Raw genomic sequence first — 11,541 nt, forward strand, 5'->3', positions numbered from 1 at the left:
TTTTATGAACGATTATCTGTCAGATTTTTTAAAGTGTAATGAACGATTTTTGCATATTCCCTTAATGAAAATCGTTGAGTTGACAAGTCTGACTGAACTACAATCGTGAACGCGCAAGAACGATTATCGTTCAACATTTGACTCAGAAAGTGAACGATTTTTTCAAAAGATTATCGTTAAACAATATAATTTAATGATAATCGTTCAAAAAATCGTTGTGTGTGTATGCAGCTTTAGAATTAGGGTGCGGGGAGGGGGATGTTAGGTTTAGGCCCAGGGAGGGAGGGTTCGGGTAGGGAAAAATACTTACCAGCCATTCTACTGGGTGTCAGGATTCTGGCTGTCGGGATGCCGCTGTTGGTATTATGAACAGCAGCATCCCGACATCCAGGATTTCATACCCAACCCAAATAACCATAGCATGAGAAAAGGTTTAGGGAAAAAAACATTAGAATATCACAGACTGGGTAGGACAAATAAGGCCAAGGGTAGGGCAACTCACTACAGGAGGGGAGTTAATTCAGTACTCAGAGAACCTGCAACCAATGTACGGGTGTGCAATGTGCGCAGCTGTACACACTTACAGGTAATACAGTACAGACAACATTGCTCATTTTTGCTTGCACCTCATAAGCAATGTTTGGTACCAGTAACATGTGTTAGCTTGGATGGACCACACACACTTGTTTAAATTCTATAGGGAACATTCAATCATGTATGGGTAATTCATCAGTCCCATTACATTTCATCTATATTGCGATTTACAAGAAGCAGAACTTGGCACCTCACAGGCCTATATGTCCAGGAACTAGATTCAAACTACAAAATGTAAGTGGCATTAATGTGCCTGGTAAGGAAAATGTACCGACATGACTGTAAATCAGGGCCGTCTTAAGAGAGAAGGGGGCCCGTGTGCACTCCCAGTGCGGGGCCCCTTCCTCTCTTCCCGGTGGCTGGCAGCCAACTAATGCGGCTGGCCAGCCACCGGAGCATTAGTAGACTCTGAGCACTAGAGTGTGCCCGGAATCTACTGCGCATGTGCAGAACACCTGAAAAATGGCCACGGCGGCCATTTTTCCGGAGTTCTGAGCAGCGCTGACACCCGACGCGGGACCAAGGATAGGCAAGTTTCAAAAAATATGGGTGCAGTGTGTGCGGTGCGGGGCCCGTGTGCCCCGCACAAACTGCACCCATTATAGATACGCCACTGCTGTAAATAATACATCACAGTGGTCTACAGCTACAATTATACAGACATACAGTAATTGTGGATACTTCAAATAAGCCATCAACACAATCCAAACAAAGGAGGGAAACTGAGAATTTACCAGAATATGAACTGAAAAACAACTGAAGCAGAAAAATTTAAGTGCAGTAAAATGTGTTTTAACAATATTGATACATTTCTCTCTTTCCTTTCAAATTCAAACAAAACTATAGGGGGTAGGTGAATTGTCAGGGATGCCTGTAAAGTGCAGTCAGAACACTGTTGGGACAGTCGATATGCACCCCATAGAGGTACGTAGAAAAATGAGCAATGTTGCTGTACTTAATTCTCTGCACAATCAAACATTGCAATTCCAGAACAGCAAGATTTTAATCACTCCAATAGAATGGTGTAAGTACATTTTCTCTTCCAGAACGGACCTACAAACACTAGTTATGGCTACTTAAAAAATTCATCATTGCAAAGTGCTCCCATTACGACTTGTGAAAACATTAGATTAATATTAAATGTGCGGATCTGAGTTATCTCTCGACACATACTTATCGCACTTTATATTTTATTGCTCCTCTCTGATAGAACTGACTTGATGGAAAACTGTTTACTGAATGCGGTGTTCAAACTTAATATCTGCTGCTCTGAAATAGCAACATTCTAGCACTGAGTGAGCCTCTAGAATGAGGATAGGAAACATGCAGAAGTCATATGATGATGGGCCACATCAATGCAAGCATTTGGACAGGCATGTGACATCACTACATGTCTCTTTCTGGACCAAGGAGAATGGTGACCTACCAAAGTAATAAGCATTAGGAATAAAAATAACTGCAACTGGAACCAGAGACCATGGGTTTAGTTTCTAATTGAACATATGCAGAACATGTAGCACATGCAGCAGATTTTAATGTGTCATTATTAGAAGACCAAATGGGCATTTTCTTTTTTTATTATTTGAAGCCATTTTAGGCATCTAAACACTCCCAACATGTATTTTCCAGCCACTTGAATATGATTCTAGTAATAAAACACAGCTATAGGCACCTACAGAAATGTCCTCACTAGCCTTGGCTGCAGTCACATCAAACAGCCCTTGTTGGTGCACCTGGTCCTGAGACTCTGCTAGCACTGGGCGCCTTTTATGCGTCTAAGTTGCAATGAAATGCCGTTTGTAAGTCTGTGTGCGACTAAAGGCCCCTACACACTATACGACATGCAAACAATGCAACCTAAAGCTGGCCACACACTAGACCAACTTTCATCCAACCAGCCAACTAGTTGATTGGTTGGAATGAAAATCTGGTAAGGTATGGGAGTAAATGATGATCAGCAATTTGCTCCTAAATGCCAGAAGACAGATGAAAATGGTCATCAGACAAGTTTGTTAAATGTTTGATCAAAACAATTTTTTCAAACAACAGTTTCAGTCCATTTGGGAGCAAATTGCTGATTGTCATTTGCTTTCATCCCTTACCAGGTTTATCAACTAGTTGGATGGTTGGATGCAAGTTGGTCTAGTGTGTGGCCAGCTTAACAATATAGGTCATTATACATATAAACAAGATTGCCAGATCTCCTACCTGCAGGGAAGATCTGAGGATGTGACCAACGACCAGCGGGAGCACGCATAGTTATCAGTCATACACACTGCACAATTTGAAAGATTTGTCATTCTCATGCGTTGAAAAGGTAGCCTAGTGTGTACGCATCTTTAGTCTCTCAAGCAGCATGCAAAGTGCTATGACGCAGTGGCAACGGCTTTTTTCTACACCAGGTTCCACTTATGGGAATCAGACGCACGCAGATATACAAGTGTCACATAAATTAATCAGCACAGTCTCCTGGTGCATCTGACTTTGCCAAAAATGTCTAAAAAAAAAAAACTAACAAAACCACACCCACACCCTTTTTGGAAATAGAAGAAGCCGCAGCATTTTAACATAGTACCACTCTCGCGCACACCGAAGAACATTGTGCTGATGCATGCAATGTGCCAGATTCTTCTTCTCATATGCTTTATTTCCATCAATATCTTCAGAAATATGGTTCTAGAGCCATATTTCATAAGAAGTCACTGGAATACTGGCACAGGAAGCCATCAGAAAAGTAAATTCAGAGGGTGCCGTCGAAATTGCAGTTTCTGCATAATTGTATCGATTGTTGCTATACTAATAGTCTAATGCAGGAGATTTCACACAAATATGGCTAATTAGTGCTACAGACCGCAGTCCCCATTATTATCAACAGTCTGACCACTATGTATTTTGCAAACTCCAAAAAGTATATATATATATATATATATATATATATATATATATATATGAATGATAGTTTTACCCATTGGTTTATGCCAAACTCCAGGGCTTGACAAATTTTTCTAAAACTTAGGAGCCAGACCCCCCTTCCCCTCGGAAAGCATTACTGAGCACCTAGATCCCTGACAACCAACCCCCATGGCCACACCACTAACGGGGTGCCCCAGTAGTAATCCCCCCTCTGCAGTGCCCCCAGTAGTGGTTCCTTTATGCAGTGCCCCCCCCTATGCATTGCCCCAGTAGTAGTCCCTCCCTATGCAGTGACCCCTGTAGTAGACCCCACTATGCATTTCCCCTAGTAGTGGCCCCCCATAGTGTCGCCAGTAGCGGCCACCCCCACCTATGCAGTGTCCCTACAGTAGTGGCCACCCCCACCTATGCAGTGTCCCTACAGTTGCGGCCATCCCTCCTATGCAGTGTCCCTACAGTAGTGGCCACCCCCACCTATGCAGTGTCCCTACAGTTGCGGCCATCCCTCCTATGCAGTGTCCCTACAGTAGTGGCCACCCCCACCTATGCAGTGTCCCTACAGTAGTGGCCACCCCCACCTATGCAGTGTCCCTACAGTTGCGGCCATCCCTCCTATGCAGTGTCCCTACAGTAGTGGCCACCCCCACCTATGCAGTGTCCCTACAGTTGCGGCCATCCCTCCTATGCAGTGTCCCTACAGTAGTGGCCACCCCCACCTATGCAGTGTCCCTACAGTAGTGGCCACCCCCACCTATGCAGTGTCCCTACAGTTGCAGCCATCCCTCCTATGCAGTGCCTCTTTTAATAAAAAAAAAAAAAAAAGCAACTTACTTGATCCCTGCTCCTGCTGACCGCCGCTGTCCGCTCCTCCTGGCCGCTCTGCACTCCGCTCTGTCATGACGTCTCTCCCAAACTGCTGCGGGGTGAGCCGGAAGGTGGATCTCATGAGTGAGCTCCAGCCGGCTCACTCCGTGAACGACGCAGCAGCCAATGAGAGTCTGATAGACTCTCATCGGCTGCTATAACAAACACACAGCCGCCGCTGACGGCTGTATGTTTGTTTGTTACTCTGTAGTGTGGACCGCGCTCGCGGTCTGCACTACAGGGCCCGGGGGTTGCTGAAAACCTGGTCGCCAGGGAGCCAAATCTGGTCGCACTGGCCCCCGCGTTTTGTCGAGCCCTGCCATACTCAGATGGCGTAAACAGCTTTATGCCAGAGACATTCTCGCTGGAGAGGGATCACACACATGCAAATTAAGTAATAATATACTTATCTATAGAAGACACTCGTTTCACTCTATAGATACCAATCCTGGTAGCAACCAGGGTCGAAGTCCTAGGAATTTTGACCTTCGTTGATCCTTTCACACAGAAAATGGACTCTGGTTGACCCGGCTTGCCCCAGAAAATTACCTGATCCCTTTTCTCTGTCTGAAGAACAGATTTACTATCAAGCACCTGGTTGTATCCACACCACAGCCAATCAATTATATGCTGCCTCATCTTAACAGTTCCAGTCCTTAAAATATTCTCCATACACCAATGTTAAAATAGAATCCCCATTTGATCTTTCATTTACCTGGTCAATTTTCTTAGTATTTAGATTCAGGATGCACAAAGTCCAGACGACTCTGTAACAACAGGTTCCTTCCTAACTCCAACTCTACGTGTAACTACAGCATATTTACTGCACACGGCATAAACAAATCATCATAGCCTGCAAACTATTGCTGCCTTTGGGGGTCAATCCAATTAATGCATAGGGTGTGAGTTGCCGTTAAAACGCCGGCAACGGATTGGCACCTCGCACCCTTCACGGCGCACTCCTTGTCCGAATTTTCTTTATTTTGCTCGGAGCCCTATGAGGCTGCGAGGACTTTTAAGCGAATCCGGGCTGCCCGCGAGATCATTGTAGTTGGATTGACCCCTTTGTTGGAGAGAGAAACAAACTGATCACAGTCAATAGTGAAAACGATTACTCTTAACAGCTACATGAACACACCAGTCAGAAATTCTGGATTATGTTATAATTAAACTATGGATTTTATTTTTGTAAAAATTTAAACTTTACATAATAAAGTTAGAATATATACAATGAAAATCACATGGAGAGGACCCTCATTGTATATATTATATTGCATGCATACATGTCATAGATCAGAACAGTATTACATTTATTCTTATAGATATAGCCTAGACTATTAGGTTATACCCCTTTCAGACTAGCAGCAAAATCCTGGGTTATTGCACGTGAACCCGTGATTTTGTTTATAGCCTGAAAAGGTCCTAAAAAAAAATAAAAAAAAAAATTTAAAAACAACCCGGGCCGAGCGACCTGGAATTTCAACCCGGGTAGGTACTAGGGTTGAACCCGTATCTACCCAGATCGCGGTGCAGTGTAAACGGGTAACCCGAGTCATCCGACCCAGGACCGATTTACAGCATAGGAAGATCCGGCACTTGGAGATTAATTCATCTCAAAGAGACGGCACTGCACAGACATACATGGCCGACCTGAGAACAAGACGCAATTCTGAAAGTGGTCTCAGCCAGGTTGGACCCGCAGTCAAAATCCTGACTGTGATCCAGCATTTTCATCTAAAAAGGGGTATTACTGATCCTATGTTCTAACGATTTGCAAGACATGCTGTCACGCCACATAGCTGTATTAGGGTACATCCTTCAAATTAGAAATCTATAGATCACTTTGAGAACCACAAGCCAATACTCAGTGAGAGTCCACAAAACAAATGTACTGTAAACAGAGTTTGTGTTTTTAACCCATTTGTTGATAAAAGTCCATCCCACAATGAATGATAATGTGACTGTCATGGTGATCTATCAGTTAGTACAGTTCAGTATGCATAGAATACAGTACATAATACTCCACAAACAGCCCTGCGAGTGAATTCCCTTAGACTAAAGTGGTAACATGTTCGGACATGTTTGCTCAGACTGCCTTGTGCTTCTGGGCTAAGGACCTGATTCAGACCAGCTCGCTAGGATGCATTCGCTCGTAGGTGGCCGATTTTTGCATTCTGCGTATGCATCGCAGTGCGCGAACCACTGCGAAAAATCATAATGCATTCGCTCGCTGTGGATAGCCAGCCCAGCAGTGTGAGTGACAGGAGAAGCAGTTAGTGGGTGGTGACAGGGGCTGGACATTAATAACGGGGGAGTGGATGTGCAAACGCAGACGTGCTTGAGCGTACCAACACTGTTTTAGAGGCGTGCATAATTTAGAGGGAGCATCATTGTGCACATCACCTGGTTAGTTTTTACACTGAAGTGATTGCAGTGCTTGCAGCAGGGTATGGTCAACCTCAAGTGCTGCGATCACATCCAATGTAACGATGGTTGCATACACTTCCTGGAGATGACATGATGCCCACAAGACAGGCCGATGGGCGTCTGCATACACAAAGCGATCGTACTCTAAAAGGTGGGTACACACCTGACAGATATATCTGCAGATGTTGGTCATTCATACACTGAACAGCCATCATCTGCTTGTGCCCTCGGGTCCCGGCGGCCTGGTCAGGGGCATGTCTCGCCCCCCTCGTGGCCGCATGGGTGGTCGGCGCACCAGCCAATGCGATATGTTGGTGAACGACGCTGTTCACCGACATATCGCAGGTACACGCTGGTCGACTTGCAGCAGATATATTGGCCAATGTATCTGCCAGTGTGTACCCACCATTAGACATAGTGGGCGTGCTAATGTTTTGCTGTGCAATCGCCCTGCCTACGCAATTAGCATACGCATTGTGTGAGTGCACGCATCTAGCGAGCTGGTCTGAATCAGGTCCTAAGTTCAATGTAGAACAAACTAGAGTAGTCCTGGTGATCACACCTATGGATATTACTGCAATAGGTTTACAAAAAGCATCACTGATCCCTATGCAGATTGCTCCTCCTCATTCACACTTCTAAAGTGGTAAACACATATGCTGCCTATATAGCACTTTACATTTTAATGTACATTCAACACATTTAAAGGTAGGAATGTTTGCAATTATATCCTCCTAATATACATTACAATGAATATCCCATACTTGTAACAAATGTAAAGGCCACTATAAAAGTAGCCTACATTTAATTTGCCTTACCACTTATTATTTAACTTGTGCCAACTGTCTTATTATTGTACAGTTTGGTGTAGATGTTAATGTGATGAAGTTTACAAAGGACTCAAGTGTCACTGAAAAACACATTTGTGCTATAAGAATTAAGGCCCTCATTCAGAGGCGCTCGCAAGAAGCAATCGTTCTCTCTGAATGAGGGCGGGCGCTTCTTTTTTTCTGTGCGGCCTCCTGGTCGCTAGCTAAGCTGTGGGTTACCACCCACAGCTTAGTGACCGACCAGGGTGATTGTCGCGATGGTCAAGACCATCGGGGCTTGCGACGAGACCCTAAGGTTGGGTCTCGGCAACCGCAAGCCCCAGGGAGCTTCTTGCTCTAATAGAGCAGGAAACTCCCCACTGACATCACTGCTGTCAGTGCGGCCGCCCACAAAACGGCAAGCGTTCCGTGAGGAACGCCTCAGTTTTTGTAACCACCCCCCCGCCCCGCCTACAAAACAGGGCGAGCTGTCGTTAAAATATATGTTGAACACCACTACAAAAAAGTAACAAATTAAAAAGTAAAATACTTGTAATATAATTACAGTAATTTGATGTTTCTCTATCTCTATCAACACTTATGAGTAACAGTTGAGCAAAGTTGTTTTTGAAGAGGGAAAAAAAAATAAAAAAAAAAAAAATGGATCAATAGAAAATGTGTTAATGTTTGGCACATATTTTATGAATAAAGTAAATAGTCACCCAGAAAATTGTAAAGGATAAAACTGTGAAATAGGCTGTCACTCCCTTACCAGATAGATAGAGAGTATATCTACCCGCCTACATGGGAGAAAGCAGAACACTCCCTGCCTTATCTCTAATAATCACTTTGTGGATGCCAAAAGAGAAATCAATCTGTGACAGCCCATAGTGAATATCAGTGCACTCCTCAGCATGGATAAACTACAGCAGTTTCCGCCCTCTGAAAAGAAACAGGAAGGAGAGTACACCAATGTCTGTATTAAGCATACTTCCTTCTCCTCTCCAGACACAATATGACTGGACTTACTTTTCAGAATGCTTAGTGGGAGATCAGATACAGCAGAGGATCAAGTGACCAAAATATCCAAATACTTTTAACCCAACGAGTACTGGATAATTTGCAAACAAAGGCTCACATGGTCGGTCTTTCAAACTCACAATTATACAAACTTGTATAAACAGTAAAACTCACATAAAAAGAGTCACATATAAATACTGTGATTGCATGAATCCCCTAGACAATTTAAAATGAAACAACTCAGCAGTGCATAAAATAGGGCCTGTTTAATCAGAATTAAAAAAAAAAAAAAAAACAATAAAAGATGTTCTAATTATATTATCCATCAAGATCAGACCAGGCAGCTGGCTCAGCATTTTCTAGAACCAACCCAAGCAAACCTGGTACAGTACCTGCCTTTCATCCAGCCTTGGTCTAGTATAACAAATAATGAAAAAAAAACACATCATGTTAGGTCACCACCGATTTGTATTCAATGTATTTTAAAACATAGAAGACAAGCTTGTTCTAGCATGTCCAAAAAAATAAAATTACATTTGTTAATGTCTTGAGGAGCAGCACATTTTCTTCTTAAGATCTATGGCTGCTTTGCAATGATAATACCACTGCTTGCAATGTAAAACATAAACAAACAAAAATTAATAAAATGTAATGAAATAAAATTGAAACCCTTTCTTTGCCAGACTGTTGTGTACACAACAAAAAGGGTTAATCAACTACCCTCCCTCCCCCTCCACCCACAAAAAAATAAAAATAAAAAAAATAAAAATGTGCAAGACATGGAAATTACATTTACAGGCTCAAAAAAATAGGTTCCAGGGACAATAGATCCCTTTGTCCACGCTTGTTCAGTGTGATTACTGAGAGGAAACTGTTAAGTAGTTTGCAGAATAGGAGATAATGGGATTTTGTGGAGGTTTTCACAGGTTGGCACTGACTGGAACAGCTGAATTTTGAAGGCACTCTAAGGACACTGGGTGCTGGTGACCCTGGTACACAAAAGTCATTTCATTGTATATTAAATGAAGCTGAGCATCAAAAATCAGTTATTGCCAGCACACGTGACATTAACGGAAAATAAAAAACAAACATGTAACGTTTTCACAGCTGATAAAAAAAATACTAACAATCTTCCCAAATCCCCATCTTATACAGCAGGTAAACAAAATAGACTTCCCCTCTGGCACACACACACACACCTCAGCATGGGGAAAACACTGGCACCCCACACTGCGTTGGCATCGTTTCTCTCGTTTCTAGATGTGCAATACTTATGAATGGTTACTCTGTAACAATAATCCGACTTTGCATAGAAATACGTGAAAGGAAAGTCAGCAGGCGACCAGTCCGAGGGTGACCCCAATCTGCCTGGCATGGAGGGCCATTCTCCATACACACAACTTGTGCACTTCAGTCGGGGCATGGGGTAGTTGTCGCTATGTCCCACATCACTGCTTCTTTCTGCATGTACCCAACTTGTGCACTTTATAAGTCAGGGCACTGTAGTTGCCGTCATACCCCCCAAAACACTGCTTCCTTCTCCATGTACCCAGCATGTGCAGTCCGGGCATGGGTAGTTGCTTGCTATACCCCCTCATCACAGCTTCCTCCTACAGTCAGCAAACTTTTCCTCCCTCTGGGGCACATGGAATTTGCAAGACTGTATATACTGAAAGATACTTTGTGTTACAGATGACATCTCAGAGCACAATACACCCACAGGAGCTGGATTCACTGGATGCAAAGTTGGTTTCAATCATGTTACAGGTAAGAGATAGTGCATTGTAAACAGGGGAGGGCGCCCCTCAGAGGATGACACAGGAGGAGCAGCACTGATCATCTCCATTGGGCTGGGAGGCGTAGTTCATCTGCCTGACAATCTCTGCAAACAGTTCATCCACTGAGGCTTTGTTTTTGGCAGAAGTTTCCATGAAGGGACAGTTCCAGTCATCGGCCAGTGCTTTGCCTTCCCCATGGGACACTTCCCTCTCCCCCTCCAGGTCCACCTTATTTCCCACCAGGATCATAGGCACCTTCTCATACCTTTTCACCCTGATGATCTGGTCCCTCATAGGCTTGATGTCCTGGAAGCTCTGCTGGTTCACCAGGCTGTACACCAGGATGAAGCCCTGGCCGTTCTTAATGTACAGGTCTCTCATGGAGGCGAACTGCTCGGTGCCTGCAGTGTCAAGGATCTCCAGCACCGAGGGCGAGGAGTCCACCTCGATCTCCTTCCTGTAGAAGTCCTCAATGGTGGGGTCATACTTCTCTATGAAGGATCCAGTCACAAACTGGACAGTAAGGGCAGACTTGCCCACCCCGCCGGATCCCAGGACAACTACTTTGTATTCTCTCATGGCTCCGTGCTGTCTGTTGCTGCCGCCTCTCGCCTTCAGCTTGGAGGAAAGGCAGCGCTCTCGCCCAGAGCAATTCACTTCATCAGCTCCACATGCAACAAAGAGAGGAGGGGCGCAGTCAGAGGTACCCCCAACCCAATTCCTGCTAGATGAGCTCAGGTATTACCGTGCACAATGTGCAAGAGCAGCCCTACAGCTCCCTGCTGCTGCCCTTCTCTCCATTCCTCGCTAAGGCAGCCCACACTCCACTCTACTTATCTTGAATTACACTTGCATTTTGCAACTTCTTTGCATTCATTGGCTGTTCGGGCTGTCACTATCATCGTCTCGGGAAAGGCGAGCGGCGATTGGCTCCACGGATTAGCCGCAGAGAAAGTATTTTCATTAGTCAAACATGACTCATCCCCCATTGGCTGATCATGTGCAGCGTTTACTGCGAGTTTGTGCTGCATTTCTTTATGATTACTTTGCATTTTGTACTTATAACTCAGATGACTCACCTTAACTCTCATTATTTCATTATCACTTCATATTGTAATCCAGAAACATTTGTATTT

The 11,541-nt window shown here is 44.2% G+C and overlaps 1 protein-coding gene across 1 annotated transcript; it reads right to left on the reverse strand.

Moving 5' to 3' along the window:
* Positions 1-9,403: 9,403 nt before the first annotated feature.
* RAP2B (RAP2B, member of RAS oncogene family) lies at positions 9,404-11,166 on the reverse strand. The gene has a single exon (XM_088447651.1). It carries the CDS (start codon positions 10,982-10,984, stop codon positions 10,433-10,435), a length of 552 nt encoding a protein of 183 aa, XP_088303777.1. The 5' UTR covers positions 10,985-11,166; the 3' UTR covers positions 9,404-10,432.
* Positions 11,167-11,541: the final 375 nt, after the last annotated feature.

This window comes from Taudactylus pleione, unplaced genomic scaffold (assembly GCF_031769625.1).
Source record: "Taudactylus pleione unplaced genomic scaffold, aTauple2 ptg000436l, whole genome shotgun sequence".
In the NCBI taxonomy this organism is placed as follows: Eukaryota; Metazoa; Chordata; class Amphibia; order Anura; family Myobatrachidae; genus Taudactylus; species Taudactylus pleione.

Bases quoted from the DNA above. Each gene is read 5' to 3' on its own strand.
- RAP2B (XM_088447651.1), bottom strand. From the start codon at position 10,984: ATGAGAGAATACAAAGTAGTTGTCCTGGGATCCGGCGGGGTGGGCAAG.